This window comes from Dipodomys spectabilis, unplaced genomic scaffold (assembly GCF_019054845.1).
Source record: "Dipodomys spectabilis isolate Male_0828 unplaced genomic scaffold, ASM1905484v1 ptg000432l, whole genome shotgun sequence".
In the NCBI taxonomy this organism is placed as follows: domain Eukaryota; kingdom Metazoa; phylum Chordata; class Mammalia; order Rodentia; family Heteromyidae; genus Dipodomys; species Dipodomys spectabilis.
The window spans coordinates 474,499-492,894 of NW_024871109.1; the positions used below are offsets into that span (position 1 = coordinate 474,499).

General features: G+C 40.2%; 1 protein-coding gene across 2 annotated transcripts in view; it reads left to right on the top strand.

Annotated features, from left to right (window-relative positions):
* Positions 1–18,396, top strand: part of Atp9b (ATPase phospholipid transporting 9B (putative)) — a 194,445-nt gene that overhangs the window by 77,966 nt on the left and 98,083 nt on the right. For both annotated transcript variants that reach the window (XM_042668321.1, XM_042668322.1), the window contains exon 11: positions 5,045–5,121. In XM_042668321.1, coding sequence (XP_042524255.1) covers positions 5,045–5,121 — 77 coding nt within the window. The remainder of the gene's footprint in view (positions 1–5,044; positions 5,122–18,396) is intronic.

The following is an 18,396-nucleotide window of genomic DNA, read 5'->3' on the forward strand; positions in this document are numbered from 1 at the left end:
AGGCAGCTTATAGTTTGGTTAGAAAGACATCAGGATACATACCTGCTCTATATATCACACAGAAGTGTAGTTTGCTATACAAACTTAGCTTTATAGATGTGGTCCAGGCTTCTCTGAGGAAACCTGCAGTATTAGATAGGCTTACAGTCTCGTCCTTAAGCTTTCTTTGTGTCGCGGTTGGCATTTGCACTGCCAACATCTATGAATTGCCAGGGTGTTAAGGTCACTTTGAGTCTTGCCCCTAAGATGAAGCGCTATACCAGAGTTGTCTTTCCATGTCCACGGACAGAACCCTGGCATCTTCCTCCTAGCTTCCTTGAAAGCTTGGCCCTCAGAACTTACTAAGAGTAGTTCATCAGAACCTACTAAGAATAGTTCATCAGAACTTGCTAAGAATAGTTCATCAGAACTTATAAGAATAGTTCATCAGAAAACACCTGGAATTTGGGGTACAGAAGCTCAAGTTTTGGGCAGAAACAACATTTTCTGGCTTTAGTATAGTATGTATAGTTTTGTGTGTCTGTGCTGATCCTGGGATTTGAACTCAGAGATTGGGCTGCTTTGTTTGAAGCTGGCACTCTGCCCCTTCAACTACAGTTCCAATTCCAGCTTTTTGGTGGTTAAGTCTCATAGACTTCCCTGTCTGGGCTGGCTTTGAACTCAGATCTCAGCCTTCTGAGTGTTACAAGTATGAGCCGCTAGCCCCAGCTATTATGTATAGTTTTTATTCAAGAATCATCCAAAGAGACAGAGCAATCTGAGCTCCATGCTTCTGAGACACCACATAATTTCCCGAAAATGCTTTCTCTCCAACCTTTTATCTCTGGATGAGCTTGTCATACAACAGCTGCTAGCTGCATACCTTATGAAGAGACATTAATGACTTAAGCATTCTAAGACATTTTCCATGTTGCAGCCCTTTCTTATTATTTATGCCATGTAGCATTAAATCTACCAGGCTGTTTGGTCTTCTCAGAGGGGACATAGATTATTGTAGATTATCCCCTCAGGAAGGTTAACTTTCATGTCTAGATGGTGTTTGAGTATTTGTAAGATGCAAGCTTTTTTAAAATCATGTTTATCTTTACCCATAAACATGACCGTGAACTGTGACCCTAAGACAAGCGTGAAGAAGTTTTTTCCTGCCAATGTCTGGGTCTTTTTATGTTCTTTTTTCAACCAATTATACTCAACTTGAAGTATGCAAATATGGACCACTGGTTTTCTAGATTAAGTAGTTACAGGTCTTTTAAAATGTTTTCTTTCTTTAAAACAAAGTATTTTCTTATATGGAGGAGCCAGTGCCTTGAGTTCTTGCTCATGGCTGACACTCTACCACTTGAGCCTGGCCAGCAGTCTAGCCATTTAGTTGGTTTACTGAAGATAGAGTCTCTTGGGCTTTTCTGCCAGAGCTGGTTTTGAATATTAGTCCTCAGACCTAAACTTTCTCCCGATGTAGGATCACAGTCATGAGTTATCAGCACTCAGTGAAAAACATTGCCTTGATACAGACATTTTGAATTAATTATAGATATTATATTACCATCACTGTAAGGGATTTTGTGGCATGATATTTACGTGTTAGAATTTTTTGTGGTTATGGTTTTAATATACATGTTTCTGAATTAATTTTAATGTAGAAGCCCCCAGGGCTGAAGCCAAGCTGAGGGGAGCTTAATTCTATACATAGATATGTATTAATTTACTTGGAAATCTAAATTGTGTTTGGTTTTGTATTATCTGGTATAATCTGAGAATGTGTAATATCTTATTATCCTTGTGTGTGTCAGTTTAAAAACTGTTCTGTAATTTGTTTTGAAGACTGACATAGGCAAGTATATGGTCTCAGAACATTCTTTAATTGTATAAAATGATAGATTTCATTGTGACCTTTTCATGTATGTATACAATATATACTTTGAGTACAGTCATTATACCCTCACGCTGCATTTCTTTATGCAGGGGTTTTTTAGTCATTTAACCTGTAGTAGTCTATAAATACATACATTTTGTCCAAAAGAATGGAGCGTATCTCGTGAGTCCTGTACTAGTTCTAGCAATGTTAGCCAGACTCAGAACAGGAACACCCTTGGCAATCATAGTGGGTAGTCATTTAGTGACGTATCAGTGGGAAAATAAGTATGAGCATCTTCAGCACATGTTAATAGATGGACAGCTGTAGAATCAAACTCATGTTAAATCTCATTATGTGTACTGTGCTTCTGTTTAATTTTTCTGCTTCTTACACTTAATTTGGGAACTATAAATTTTATTATCAGCCTAGAATCGATATTGTTCCTTATCTACTTTGGCTTTGGGGACAGGGGTTTTGAGCTTGATAATTTTGATGACTTCTCTGAGACTTGTTGATTCTGCTACTATTAAAAAAATATTGGAGGGGCTGGGAAGGTGGCTCAGTGGTAGAGCGCTTGCCTTGCATGCATGAGGCCCTGGGTTCGATTCCTCAGCACCACATAAGCAAAAAGAAAAAAGCCGGAAGTGGTGCTGTGGCTCAAGTGGTAGAGCGCTGGCCTTGAGCTGAAGAGCTGAGGGACAGCGCCCAGGTGCAGAGTTCAGGCCCCACGACTAGAACCAAAAAAAAAAAAAAAAAAATATATATATATATATATATATATATGTATACATACATGTATATATATATGTATATATACATATATGAATGTGCCTTGTTACTGTGATTCTTGAACTTTAGTAGTACTTTCATATTTTGATTGCATTAAACTGAAAAAATAGGAAGAAAATATTAGTAGTCATATTTAACATTTAATTATTTGTTTGTACCAGTCCTGGGTGGGCCTTGAACTCAGGGTCTGGGCTCTATCCCTGAGCTTTTTTGGATGGGCAGTCATGGGACTTGAACTTGGCCTGGGCACTGTACCTGAGCTCTTCAGCTCAAGGCGAGTGCTCTACAACTTGAGCCACAGCACCACTTTCAGTTTACTAATGGTTAATTGGAGATAAGAGTCTCACGGACTTTCCTGCCGGGTCTGGCTTTGAACCTTGATCCTCAGATCTCACCCCCCTGAGTAGCTAGGATTACAGGTGTGAGCCACCAGTGCCCCGCTGTCCCTGAGCTTTTTACTTAATGCTAGTGTTCTATGACTTGAGCCATAGCCCCACTTCTGGATTTTTGGTGGTAAGATAAGAGTCTTCACAGATATTCCTGCCCTGGGTGGCTTCAAACCTTGATCCTCAGATCTCAGCCTCTTCACTGGAATTTATAGGCGTAAGCTACTGGCATCTAACCAGTTTTAATATTTCATCTTGCTTGAAGATTGAAATAATTTTATGATACAAAATTTTTAGAAGTTTTTTAAATAGTGTCACCTCATTACACAGCTATTTTTCTGTACACTAAATGTACTACTTCATCTTGGACCTTTGTGTAGATCATAGCACCTAAAGCAGCACTTGTGTAATTGAATCTTCCACACCCATGTGGGATAACCACACTCACCAGAAATTCAGCAGACAGAAGCTGTGGTGCGTGCACAGTCACAACAGAAGGGTGTAACCTCAGACACACCACTGCTGAAGAACACTAGCTGGTGCCTTCCACCTTTCTAAGCTTGCTAGAGGGTAAACAGTATGTAATGTGCAGCTGTCAGTACTCATGTCAAGCCAAGAGATAATTTTTATGTTTATTTCAATTTGACATGCAATTTGCTAAATTTCAATTTTAAATAATGTGACAACAAAGAATTTTTTGTTGTTTTTTTGTTTGTTTTTGAGACAGGATCATCTTGCATCTTCCCCTCGATGAGTTTTTATGTAAATTTGTAACTGTTTTTAGAGTTATTTTCTATAGTTATTCATTTCAGTGGTTTATGTAGTCTTTCTCACTTTGTGCTTTTGCCTTCAAAATCTAAAAAACTTAGGGACAAGAGTTAAGAATAGGGGCTGGGAAGGTGGCTCAGTGGTAGAGTGCTTGCCTTGCATGCATGAGGCCCTGGGTTCAATTCCTCAGCACCACATAAGCAGAAAAAGCCAGAAGTTGCGCTGTGGCTCAAGTGGTCGAGCGCTAGCCTTGAGCTGAAGAGCTGAGGGATAGCATCCAGGCCCAGAGTTCAGGCCCGTGACTGACAAAAAAAAAAAAAAAAAAAAGTTAAGAATATAAACTGTGAGTGGCTATATTTCTAGAGAGACCCATGCCATAGTTTTAATTTTGGCAGTCCAGATACGAGTGCCCTGACTTTTCCAACCTGTGGGCCAATCTAAGGGTATTTTGTCATTCTCATCAGTTTAAAATTAGGTCGTTTTTACATGCAAAATGAGAAACCAGACTATCCCAAATATACATAGATGATTATCTAAATATGAATTCAAATACTGTTTTTTACATTCAGACGTCATCTTGGTAATATGCATCTGAAGCAGCCACAGATTCCTCACCGGTTCTGGTGAGCTCACTTTCAGTTAGAGGAGCCAGTACACAGTCTCTCTAGGTAACATCAGCCATGAGTTAACTCTTTCAGTACCATTTCACTCCTATCGTCAGGAAGAATAGTGAATTTTCTCATGTTAACCTATGGATAAATTTGTATTATTTGACAAATCATTTGACTTGTTCTAAAGTTATTTTAAAGGTTGAAATAAGATTTTCTTAATGCTGGGCGATGGTGGCTCATGCCTGTTGTCCTCACTACTCACGAAGCTGAGATCTGAGGATCGCGATTCAAAGCCAGCCCGGGCAGGAAAGGGGCAGGAAAGTCCGTGAGACTCTTATCTCCAATAAACCACAAGAAAACTGGGAGTGGCGCTGTGGCTCAAGTGGTAGAGCATTTGCTCTCAGGGACAGTGCCCAGGCCCAGAGTTCAAGACCCACAACCAACAACAACAAACAACAAAACCCAGCATCAACAACAAAGAAAAGATTTTCTTGAAGTAGCAAAATTACATAGATAAATGTATATGACTTTGTATAGTGTAATAAGCTTTCTGCTAAGACATTTAAATAGAAAGTGTTATCTCTTTGCTTTCCTTTAAAGTATTTCTACAAGGACCGCTTTCATGTTTTTTGCAGGTACTGTAATAGGTGTTGTCATTTATACTGGAAAAGAGACTCGAAGTGTAATGAACACATCCAATCCAAAAAATAAGGTAGGCTAGTTCAAGGAATGACTGCTTTAATGAACTTGATTTTTTTTTCGTCATTAAGAAAGTCTATGTAGTGCTGAATAGCTCATCCAAGTACTTAATAGATAATATGAAACACTCAGAAATGCCAGTGATTAGGATATGAGTTCTCTGTGTTTATAAATCAACATTTTCATAGTGATGAATTTCCAAATTTATCTCCTCCAGCCTAATCACAGTTTTTTGTGTCTTAAGTTTGCATTGTTCGATGTATGATTTGCCTATAATTTGACAGTTAATTGTAGGTCTCCAATTTCTCATTTTCCATTTATTTTATAATTTGCATTCTTTATGTTAATACTTTATTTTTAAAATAAATTATTAATTTTTTATACTTTCCTTGATATTATATTATTAAAGCAGTTTTATTTATTTCGCCTTTGTATAAGAACAAATTTAAATCTTAGAGACTATTTGACTATATTCTAGAGTTATGCAGTCTGCATGAATTTATAAGTTAAATGACAACAAAAGCTAATAGGAATATATATATGTATATTGCATATAACTACCGCAGGAACATAGTGTATATATAAAACATAAAGTCACAGTATGTTCTAATATAAGTTAATGAGAAGTTTCTTTACTACTTTATTCATTTTTATTTTATATATAAATATAATCTGTGTATTTAAGGACAGTATTCATATGGATTCACATCTCAGCGAGTAGGTACTTATAAAGATTTGACTTGTACTCAAAAGTTTGTTTCAAAACATTAGAAATGAAATAATCCCTTAAAAAGATATGGATGGCATTATCTTCAGCTAAATCCTATTTTACAGTTAGCCCTTCAAAAATTAGGAAAACATCACCAGCCCTCTGCATTGGGTCTGTGGTACAGTAGAACAACCCACACCTGCTGTCTGTCTGTGAGGGGCATTGGCAGGCTCACTCACCCATGCACACGGGCAGTGCACTTCACAAAACGTGCACGTGAAGTGTGTTGCTGATTCTCAGATGAGCAAATAGAATATTCTGATGGACATGCAGATTCAAGGACTTTTGTATAATCAATACTTTTATGTTTATGACATTTTAGGGTAAATTTAATTTTAAACATTACATTTAAAATCTTAAAAGCTATATTGTTCCACCTTATTTTACAGCTTAACTGATTTCCTGTTGTTTTTCTTTTAGTCATTCTCCATGCATAGCCTTTATTTTTTGGTTCCTTGAGCTTTTTACATAGTTTTGGTTCAGAAAAATTAAGTGTTCTCTTGTTTAAGGTCTTGGTTAAGAATTTTGGGTTCCAGTGGCTCACTCCTATAAGCCTAGTGACTCAAGAAGCTGAGATATGGAGGATTTGGGTTCTAAGCCAGCTTGGACAGAAAAGTTTTTGAGACTCTGTAATGAAACATACTGTAATTAAAACATACTGGTGGCATGGCTCAAGTGGTAGAGCACTAGCCAAGCAAACAAGGCCATGAGTTCAAGGCTTAGTACTGTGGGGAAAAATCTGGCCCTTGGGTACTGCTGTCTGGATAGGAACCCAGGCTTCCCCCCCACTATGTACTTTACAATGGCTTAATTCAAATTCTTAATCTCCTTATCCATAAAATGCCAACAGTACCCACATGTGATTGTTGAGAATAAGATCATATATTTGTATTTTCTGCTAACAGTCCCTGCACTGCCATTAGAACTTGTCGTGTGACAGCAGTTCCCCCTCTTCATTCGTCTACCCTTCTCCCCTTGACCCCCATCTCCTCTTCAGGTACTGGCTTCCTGGTATTTATTTTGTTGGCTTGGGCATGAACCCTTCTAAGGAATTAGACCATCTGAGTTCTCCCCTGAATCATGTTTCAGTTAACATACTGAAGTATTTACTTATATATTGTGATTTTTAATATAGAGTCTTTCCTTTTGTCCATCCTCCTATTTATGCTTCCACAGTAGCTGGGTGAAAAGTATATGCTACTTTACCCAGCTTTTTTGTTGAGATAGGGTCTTAAAAGTGAGTGCACATTTGGAGGAGCTGATTTCCTTTCTTTCAAAGTGTATTTTTCTACCACCATTTCAAGGGTACAGCAACCCCTATGTAAGGGTTAAGCAGCTATCATTTCATGTGTTCCAGTTTGTCTAGGAGTTTATCTTTCATACACTCCTCAACGACTACACAGGCAGTTAGAGATGCTGTGTTAGTGTTCTTCTCTTTTCAAGCTTGTTCAGACTTGCTTCTTCTCCCCTGAGTTCACTGTTGTGGGCTCATCTCTGCTTGCTACTTCACGACAACCACAGTGTCATTTCACAGGTCTCCTACGGTGCAGGCAGCCCTTCTTCAGGGAGTTACTAGCTAGGCTGTTAAATAATACAAGAATGGCTAAAGGAGCAGATACTCTCTAATATATTGGCATTCTGTAGATCTGCCCGAAACTTGAAACCCACCGGGCAGTTCCCAGCAAAGGCCAGGCCTAGTAGCTGATGAGACTGTTCTCAACCGAGCCCATCTGGGTGGACATGATGACAGCAAGTGGAAGTGTGTTCTCAGCACCCTAAGTCTCCAGCCCCGGTGGCTCTCCCTGAAGCTCTCCACTGTCCTCGTGCTCACAAGTCCCACTAGCAACCCCGGGTCTTACTCGGAGGGACCCTTACCTCACGAAGGCTATTCCAGTGTGCTCCTCTCACCTCTCCCTCCCTGGGAGACAATGACTCCCGTTGGCCCCTTTTCTCATTTTGCTTAGGTCAGGGTTGCCATTTTCCCCTCTACACTAGAGGGTTCTTGAGGACTAGTGTTCGTGGTTTTTAACCCTCTAGCGCTGAACAGATGAATAATAGATAATCGTTTCACCAGTTGCGTTATACAATAATCTTAAACTTTATTTGCTTTAGCTAATGTCTCCAGAAATCTTTTGGCTAATTCACCTTTTTCTCTGCATTTTGGCTGCCTTGTTCTTGTCTAGAAGCTTTCTTAAAAAAATAGTTATTGTGATATATTGTTTTCAAACATATAAGAACTAAGGAGAATCGTGACCACTGCAAGGCCTAATAAGCTCTTGACTTGTCCTTTTCTGTGTGTGGCTATGGATGCATATTGCTCGCTAATTGTGCTTTTTAAAAGTTAAAAGAATTTTGTCTGGCTGCTAAGTGATACTGAGCTTGGGTCTGTGACACTTGCTGTTGTTGGCCCTGACTGTAAAGTTGACTCCCTGGGCTGGCATTACCTGCATTGCAACTGTGTGATGACTGTGTATCTGCACAGGCCCTGGGCATCCTGAGTCAATACCTGGGACCACAACACACACCAAGTAGAGAAACTCTCTCTGCTCTTGTCACTATTAGCTAAGATGGAAAAAATTCTTGTGTATATATGTTAGACTATAACTGGCTATTGTCATATTTTGACTCATTCTTGTAGATCTGTTCTTAAAAACTGCTTCTTGAAATTAAATAATTCCATTTTATTGGAAAAAATACATCTTTGTATCTTTTTCTGAGATTACTGGAATTTTTAAGTGTGACATGTTTTATTCAGACAGATTAAACATAAATCCTGTAATTTTGTTGGATGGATGAAAATTCTACGATAAAAATAAAGTCTTAAAGCTCAGGGTCAGATACTTTTCTCTCATCTTGGTGCTTACTGAGGGGTTGAGCTCTAATCAGAGTTGGAAGTTTTCTTTAAAAACTGTGAACAAATCAAAAGTTTTTATTGCTAAGCAATTTTACAGTGATATTTAGTGAAAGTTTAAATTACAAGGAGTGCAGCTTGAGTAATGGACTGCTTTATAAAACCTAGCTGAAGACATATTTAATAAGATGATACTTGATTACATTTACGGAGGGAAAATTCTTACAGGAGTTTAAGAAAAATCAATTGTGACAGGTTGCCATTTTCACGCCGTTCATAATAATAAGTTGCTCAGAGCAAGAGCATCAAGGATAAAATGATAATACAAATTGCTTCAAGCAGTTATTGTAATCCCTGGAGCATATTGATTTGTGTTTTTAATAAAAAGATGCTTTCAAATGTCTCATTGATAGAGAGACAGGTGACATGTGCCATTACATGAATTAGAGCCACTTCTCACTACTTGAATTATTGCAAAGGCATTTTTAGACAATAGAATAGTAGTATACTTTGCATGTTGAAATATCAAGGCAGTTTAGGAGAATAGCTTTATTATTTTAAAAGAACCATTTATTAATAATTTAAGAGTTCTGTTTTTCTATATTAAAATGTTACAATAGAGTAGTTTACTTTTCTTGTGGTTTCATACAATCATAGTATTATTTTTGTTTTCTGATATTTGCCCTCTTTGGTAATACACTTTCCATCTCAAGTGTATGTTCTTATGAGCTGCATGTTGTAGAATATAGTATGTAGTCAGTCTGCACAGGCAAAAGATTCTTGGAATGCCTTTTTGGATAACAGTTATGAATATTAACATCATAGTATTTCATGGCTCAAAAACAAATTAGCAATTAAACAAGCTGTCAGTGAAGTTTTCCTGCAACACATAGGCAAGATGCATCTTCACCTTTTGGGTTACGCCCCGATGTGACTGCCTTTGATTGTGTGGCCACACTATAGCTACATTCAACTACAAAGTGTGTTTTTTCATCTTCAATGTGAGTGAAGACTGACTTGCCTCCTGTCTCAGTGAGCAGAGCCTTCAATTTACACAGTGGAGTAAAAAGTAGTTGAAACCTTTTCTGTGGCCAGGTGGCCTGTGGAAAGAGCTCTGGACCTGGTTGCTGGGCTGCTGCCTGCCCTATCCCACCATAATGTCCCTCATAGCATGCTACAGACACCTCCCTGCCACGTTGCTGAGAGAATTAAAATGAGGTGGTGTGCATGAGGAACACGACCTAGTTTGTTCTGCAGATGCTCAAAACCAGTTAGAAGTGCCATCAGTTGGCAGCCTCCTTTCATTGGGTGTTAGGTGTTGTGAGAGTTTGGTTTGGGCATACAAATTAACCCTGAGGGTGCGGCTGGCCTGGATCTGCAGGCGGGGCACGAGGCTCCAGGCTCCTTCAGGGGCCCGGTGGTGTCTGCCCGCTAAGGACCTGGTACAGTTACCAAGCTCCCTGGGCTCATGTTCTGTTCCAAGAGGGAAGACTCATAGAAAACCAAGGAGGGTGGTGTCTCAGGGCACTTGTGAATTTGCTCATTTACTTGTAAAACTCCTAAATTTTTAAATCAGAGAACTGTTACCATCATTTTTTGCCTAGGTTTTTGAAGCAAATAGAGCTCAAGCATATTTGCTTGTTTTGAAACAAGGAGAATTTTATTAAAAGGACTTAAATTCATAGTTTAAGGATTTAAACTGACATCATATAGATGATTTCCATAGAACTTTGAGAATGCATATGCAGCTTACAATGTAAGTCCCTTTTTTGGCAGTAGCATCTTCAATAGGAAGTAACAACTTTAAATTTTTAAATTCAAGCCAAGTTTAAAATGCCAGTTTTTTCCTGGTGGTTCACACCTGTAATCCTAGCTACTCAAGAGGTTGAAATCTGAGCATCATAGTTCAAAGTCAGCCTGGGCAGGAAAGTCCATAAGACTCCTTAAAACTAACCACCAAAAAGAGAGTAGTCGGTCCACGGAGTGGCTCAAGTGGTCGATTGCTAGCTTTAAGCAAAAATGCTCCAGGACAGTACCCAGGTACCAAGTGCACATACACAAGAAGAATATTAGTCTCAATAAATACTTGCTAAATGAATATGTTCCATGAGTGGCCAGCACAGCTGGTCTCAGTTTACCTGGGTGTTCATTCTCTTTGTCCTCCAGTTGGCAACACCCAACATTGGGCAGTCACTGGACTACATGTGTCTCCTCCTTGTTCCACTGTAGGGGCTTTTGCTCTCTGGACCTGTGTCTGGGGCTGCCTTCTCTTTCTTCTCCCCCTCCTTTTCTACTGAAACCATTTGACCTTGTATGTCTTCACCTTGAAAACACTTTTGCAGAACCTTTTGTGGAATCACTGACTGTCCTCCATAATGCCCCTACTTCTCCCTGTGGTAGCACAAATCACACACCCCTTTCATACACATCAACTCCTTCCCTTCTTCCTGGAGGCCTCATCTGAGTCCATGTTCCTAACTTGGGCTGTAGCGTCTCCTACCCAAACAGTAGAACAGATTGGTGCTTGCCTCTCACTTTGTTCTCCACATCCCAACCAGAGTCATGGTTTGGAAATACAGATTAAAGACTTTTTTTTTGTTCCTACCTGAAACTGTTCTAAAATAGCTGTTGATAAATAGTAGCATCATCATTGTGTTCCACAAGCCCTGTTCTTCCTTCCCACTTTCCCTCCACTCCTTCTTCCCTTCCTCTCGCTTCCTTTCCCCTTAGTCCCCCTCCTTCTTCTCCCCCTTCATTCTCCTCCCATTCATCCCAAGACAGGTGATAGTAAACGCTGCCTGAAAACATGAGGCAGCTCTTATCAGCTGTTTCATTGATTGTCACTGCCTCCCACCAAAGTTTTAAATGCCCCAAAGACAGGAACTCATTCTTGTCTTCCACACTGCTCACACAGTAGATGTTTAAGAGCTGCACAAAGAGTTAAAAGAAGACATAACAGGAAGTTAGTTCACTTGGTTTGTGGAGAAGGTGGACATACCTTTATAAAAGTTAGAAACTGGAGGGCTGGGAAGTTGGCTCAGTGGTAGAGTGCTTGCCTTGCATGCCTGAGGCCCTGGGTTCGATTCCTCAGCACCACATAAGCAAAAAGAAAAAAAAAAAGCCGGAAGTGGCGCTGTGGCTCAAGTGGTAGAGTGCTAGCCTTGAGCTGAAGAGCTGAGGGACAGCGCCCAGGCCCAGAGTTCAGGCCCCACAACTGGACCAAAAAAAAAAAAAAAAAGTTAGAAACTGGAACTGCCATGCAGGATCGTGGGGTCTCCAGGGCGGTGGGTGTTTACAGAGTGCCTGCTCTGTTCCAGGTACCGGTTGTGTACAGACTCTGCCCGTTCTGCCTTTGGGGTGGCTTGTGGTTTACTCTTTGTTCAGAGACTTGCAAAGTCTGCTACTTTATTGATGCTCATATTGTCTCTTCTTTGGCTTGTAGGAACTCTGTGCAGCTGGCTTTTTGTCCGATTACAATGAATTATTATTCTGAATACTTTGTTCATCAATTGGTGTACCAGACTCATCTTGTAGTTTCTTTGCATTAGCCCTGGGATCAGACTAGGTTCCTTTCAGGAAAGAATGATATGTAGAATTCAGGTTCTGGAAGTTGAATGTGCTCATTGCTGTTGAGATGTCTTGTTTCCAGGCTCTAGGAGCAGACAAAGTAAATGAATGTACAGATGGATGGATGGATGGATGGATGGATGGATGGATGGATGGATGGATGGATGGATACATGCATGGATACATGCATGGATACATGCATGGATATACGTATAAGGAGGAAAATGATACACAGACAGGTGAATAAGTAGATGGTTGGTTGAGTGAATGGGTAAGTGGGTAGGTAGATGTATGGATGTACAGGCGCACGTTTAGTCTACTCTGTCAGATCTTAGCCTCCTAAATAACTGGGATTATAGGCATGAACCACCTGCACCCTGCTCTCTCTCATTTTTTTTTATTGCAATAATGTTAATTTATCACACTGTATTGCATAGACTTTTGTCATTACTAATCTGTGTCAGGGATTCTTCTACCACTTCAAAATAAAGATATAAAAGTTAGAAATGGGAAGATCACAATATAGCATTGCTACATGAAGTTCATTAACCTGTGGAAATGAGCAAGTTGTACATGCTACAATTTAGTGAGAGATGTTTTGTGTTGCTTGAATATTTAGTCATTCAAGCAACTTAAGTTTTCTTAAGTTAAAGCCAATAATTTGTTTCGTTATTACAATTACAAAAATTGTTCTATAGCCTTAAGATACAGACATGATCTGAAGCACAATATAGAGAACAGAATTTTCATAATGGATCAATTTAATATGTTTTTAATTTCAGACAATATAATGAAAAATGACTGCTCTGAAATTAATCTGGGTCTCAGATGATGCATTTTCTCTCCTTCGGATGAAGGCAAATGCTGGTGCTCATCTCTTTCCTGCAGGCCAAGTGAGCAGTGCCACGTTGGCTGGCAGGCAGCCACTGCTGAGGCCTCTAGATGCCAGGAAGAGGCTAGGCCAAAGCATCCTTACACTCTAGTCAGTGCCAGGCCTCTTCCAAGACACTCCTGAACTGTGGCTTTTTGTGTAAAGAATCATAGCCATTTTAAAGGCAATTTGTGGGTGTTCATTCACTGAAACAAAGACAAATGGATTCCTAGACATTTTTCAGTGTCTGTGTTACTTGTATAATTTCATTGGAATGATATGCTATAACTGCCTATTCAGTTGTTTTATTGTTTTTGTAATGTTGAAAGTTAAATCTAGCATCTCATACAGTATGCTATGTATGCATTCTGCCACTGAACCACACCCTAGTTCCCTAAAGCTAAATTTAGTACATTAGTGAAAAGAAAAAAGGGACTCAGAATGTGTACCTTTTTTGTAAAGTAAAATTTACATTGCTCAAAACATCTTTGTATAAGTTCTAGCAGTGAATAAGGAGTGGTTATTTCCCCATTAACATGAATACAGTTTACGAGTATAAAAAATGTGTCCATTTGTTATTTGGTTCATGTTGTAATATTGCTTTTCAAACCAAAATGTACTTCTTTCTTGTCTGTTATTCTTGGAGAATGGAGCCTTTGCTTGTCCTTGGCCTGCCTGCTTCTGACTATTGTGTGATGTTGTCTGTGTAGATCAAGCTGTATTGTTAGCCAATTAATAATGCAGGTGTCCTGCATGTTAAATATTTCTTACTATCACTTTACTGGATAAAACTAGAATGTTATGTTTTTATAGTACGTTTTATCTTATTGGTGATATTGGAGTTAGACTCAGGGCATTATGCTTTCTTAGCTGGTGATTTACCACTTAGGCCAGTTCTCCAGATCTCTGCCTCCTTAGGTTAGAATTACAGGTGTAATCCTAATATCTAGCTATAAGCTAAGTTTATTTTAGTAAATTGAATATAAACCAGCATTAGTCTCTTGTGATTGTCTTCTGAGACATGGAATTCTCCTCACTTTGCTGATGTGTAGGTATGATTCTGATGGCTCCACCGAAAGGAGAGAGTTTAGAAGAAAGAACAGTGAGACCTCTTCACATGGCTTCGGATCCTAGCTCCATCTCAGTAGAGCCCTTTGAACCGTTAGTGAATTACTTAGTCAACTTTTATGATATATCAGTGATATTATAGCACTCTGTATTTTACATGTAGAAAATTTAGAAGACCGCATTGCCTGAATGTCCTAAATGTTCAGAAGCAGAGAGCTAGCAATTTTAAAACATTAATTTTAAAAAAAAATCACTGCATTAGAGGCTGGTAGCTCACACCTGTAATCCTACTTATATAGTAAGTTGAGAATTGAGTTTGAAGCCAGCTAAGGCAGGAGATTCAGTCATGCTCTTAGTTCTTATTAATCACTAAGAAGCCGGAAGTGAAGTTGTGTCTCAAGTGGTAACGTATCAGCCTTGAATGTCAAGGGAGAGTACCCAGGTCCTGAGTCAAGTCTCAATACCAGCATCAAGGGAAGAAAACTGGAGGCTGGTAGTGCTCAGATTTTTGAGCTTCTAAATAGATTTTTTAAAGGAATCTTGATAGTAATTTTTATTTTTTCTTTTATTAATTATCTTTAAGTAGTTGTACAAAGCAGTTGCCATTTAACGAAGCAGTTTGTGAATACAACGCATCTTGCTCAATGTCACCCCTTTCAGCATCCTGTTCCCCTACCACCTTTTAAAACATTTTGTACTGTGTACTTTGCATTCTTGACTGCATTCTCCCCTTCCCTTCATTCGTCTACCCCTTCTCCTTGGCATGCTCCCCCCTTGTAAGTACTCATTTTCTGGTGTTCGTTTTGTTGAGCATTGACTTTTTTGCATCCATTAGTTGTACTAGAGGGTTCAGTTTGCCATATCCATACATGAATGCAATAAACTTTGAACAGATTCAGCCTTTCTGTCTCTATCACTCAACCCTCTCGTTTCCCTGTCCCAAACCAATCTCAATAAGCTTCTTTGTTCCAAGTTCATACATGTCTATAGCATATGTTGACTATATTCATCTTCCTTCACCTCTCTTTGCCCTTCCACAGTACCAACACATTGGGGACCTGTTAGTTGTTCATTGTTTAAAGTATGTTAGTTGTTCAAAAGAATTTTGCTGTGGCATTTAACACAGTTATATGCAATACTTTAAGCAATTGACTCTTTGCTTTTTCTCACTTTCCACATCTCTAATTCTCCTTATTATTTAAGAGCTTTCGGTGAGTTTTGTTTTCATATCATTCTCCCATGGTGTAAATTGGTATTACCATCTAACATTCTCTCTTCCTCCCCACCCAGTTTCCTCAAACATTACAATAACAAAAATTGTGTGTGTGTGTGTGTGTGTGTGTGTGTGTGTGTGTGTGTGTGTGTGTGTGTGTGTGTGTGTGTAACTTGCAAAATGTTTAAAGTGTTTAGACAGGACTTTGTAATGGGAGCAATTCGTGCACGTTCTTCCTAGACCAGGGATAGCCCTGTATGCAGACTTTTACTCGGTCACCAGGATGGATTTCCCAGAACCACTATGGATGAGAATGAACTGGAATCTTTTATTTTCTTTTGTATGGATTGGTGTGATATGTGAGTTGAAGGTAGCATGAGCAAGGCGTAGCCACTTTGGTGCTGCTTTCACCTGAGAAGCTTCCTTTATGTTCTAGAAGCCACTACTGATCATCCAGTGCTTTTTAGTCTGTGGAGAAGCAAGTTTTTAATTGCTCTACAGGGTTTCCTTGTTTCTGTCTTTGCAGCAGCCCAGAGTAAGTTTGGGGCCGTGTGCCTGATAACAAGGTGAACAAATGGCATGTTGAGTTGTGTACCAGTGGCAGAGAGCTGAGGAGCTCAGGTTCCCTGTCTGCAGGTCTCCTTCTTCCAGATGGCATGTCGTGTTTCACCCCTGTGACAAGTGTGAGGTGAGAGGTGCTTGCTCAAAGTGCTCAGCCACAGTGATTGTCAGGAACCAGAAAGGTGGGCACTGAACTCCTCCTTTCTCCCTGATCATCTGCCCCCATGCCCTCAACCCTCCCAAGTCAGAATTCCAGTCTCCCTGTGCTCTGCTGGCAGTCCTTCCCTCAAACCCTGTGGGTGGCTGAGTGCTTCCTGGGTTCCTGGGTTGGCGTTTGAGAAGCCTGGGTGGCTCAGTAGTAGAGTCTGCCTGTTTACAGGCAGCTTGAAAGCTACCAAAATGACCTGATTTTTTTTTTTTTTAATGTCGGGGGCAGCTCTTGTAATCAAGGCCCCTACCCAGGTGATGGCTACTTGCAAGCAGCTGAATGTGACCTGACTGACCACCTGGCAACTTCTTTAGGCTGAGCTCTCTCCCAGCAGGGGTCAAGGACTGTGTGTTTATTTCCTAAGCAAGGTGAAACCTCCTGGGCTCTATCAATTGGTCATAGTCAGGTGCTTTTTCTTCACTGGGTTTTCAGACCCTAGGCCTAAACCCTGTAGTCCCATGTTTGGTCCAACCGCTCTTCCCCCAAATACAGAATAGAGGCCAGTGAAGAATAGAGACAGGAGACTGATTACATGGCCCTGGAAAGAGGGTAGTTAAGTATATCTTCAGCCATCTTTTGAGGCACAGGCATTGGCCTCAGGTTATGTAGGGAGAATTCAGGGAAGGGATGAGAAAACTGCTGCACAGTCTCAAGTCACAGGTATGGGCTGGTTGCCCATTAGCTCCCTCTTGTCTCCTGAGGCTTGGTGGTGGGTCATCTGTGGCTCTTGGCTGTTCTCTTAATGGTGGTAAGAAGGCATTCCTGTCTGAGAAGCAGTTTGCCTTTTGTCAGATGCTTTTTTTTAGAGGCAGGGAGGCAGTGCGTGACTATCTTATTCACAAGCCCAGTAAAACCACCTTTTGAGTTGCATCTTACAGTAGAACTTACCCCAACCCTCTCCCACTCCATGGCCCCCTGCTGAGAGGTCTTCCACCTACATGCTATGGGTGGGTGACATGGAATCCCCTGGGCTGCAGCTGGTTTACATCTTTGAGTGCAGCGTGGTTTTAGGCTACATGCACACAACTAATGTAACCTCAGTCTCAAGCAGGAGGTCCTCCCCAAGGGAGCACTCGCCTTCCACTCCGGTCTGGTCCAATGCTGACTTGTCATGGTAGGCTTGCCTTTCCCTCCCCCAGGACACACAGTGCCTGGGCTGAAACCTGTTTTCCTAATATTTCCCTGTCAGCTTTCTGGCTTGCCACACTTCTCAGCTATCCCTCTGTTGTAGGTCTCAGTTCTCACTTTTGCCCTCTAAACACAATCTCTCCTTTGTTTCTCAGACAGTGTCAGCTGGAGAACAACTTCTTAGTTTCCACACAAAACCACAGGTCCTTGAGATGTGAAAAGAATTTCAAGATCTGTCTCAAAAAAGGAGAGTCTCTCAAGGTGAAAGTTCAGCAAGGATGTATTTTAGTAAAATAGTCCAAGTAGGGAGAAATGGAGAAGATCCATCTCAACCCACTCCATGTTGACAATAGTCTTGAAAACTGGAATTTTTTATTTGAGAGATCTGGGTATGGGAGTACTCTTGTTAGTGCCCAGTCCTGATGTGGTGAGGTTGTGTTTACTGGCCTGCTGTCTGGGTGGCTTAGCTTGATTATTACCTATACCATATTTAGTACATTTGTCTGTGAAATGTTAGGTTTTTGCCTACTGTTCTGTAGGAGTTCCATGTACATCTGAGTATAAATACTTTGTTGGCTTATATGTATAATTAATTCCTATTCTTTTGCTAGTCTTCTTTTCTTCATGGTGATTTTTTTTTACCCCTTGGTACCTGGGTTTTGGCTTGTTTGGCTTGCTTCCTTGGTTGGTATTTACCATGAGAGCCTTGCCTACAGTCCAGCTTTTTGCTGATTATTTTGGAGAGAGAGTTTCTCAGACTTTTTCCTCCTGGTAGGCTTCAAACTGTAATCCTCCAGATCTTAGCCTCCTAAGTAGCTAGAATTACAAATGTGAGCCACCTCTCTTCATGGTATTCATGAGCAGCAGTCCTTTCTTGGCTCTGATGTGATTCAGTATGGCAGTCTTCTTTTCCTGTTGTGATTTGAGAAAATATCTCTACCCTCAGGTCATGAAGATAATGTGCTTTTATGTGCTCCAAGTTTTTATGTTTACTTGTCTGTAGAGTTGTTTTTACCCGTGGTTTGAACAGCGGTCACACTTCACACTTGCCC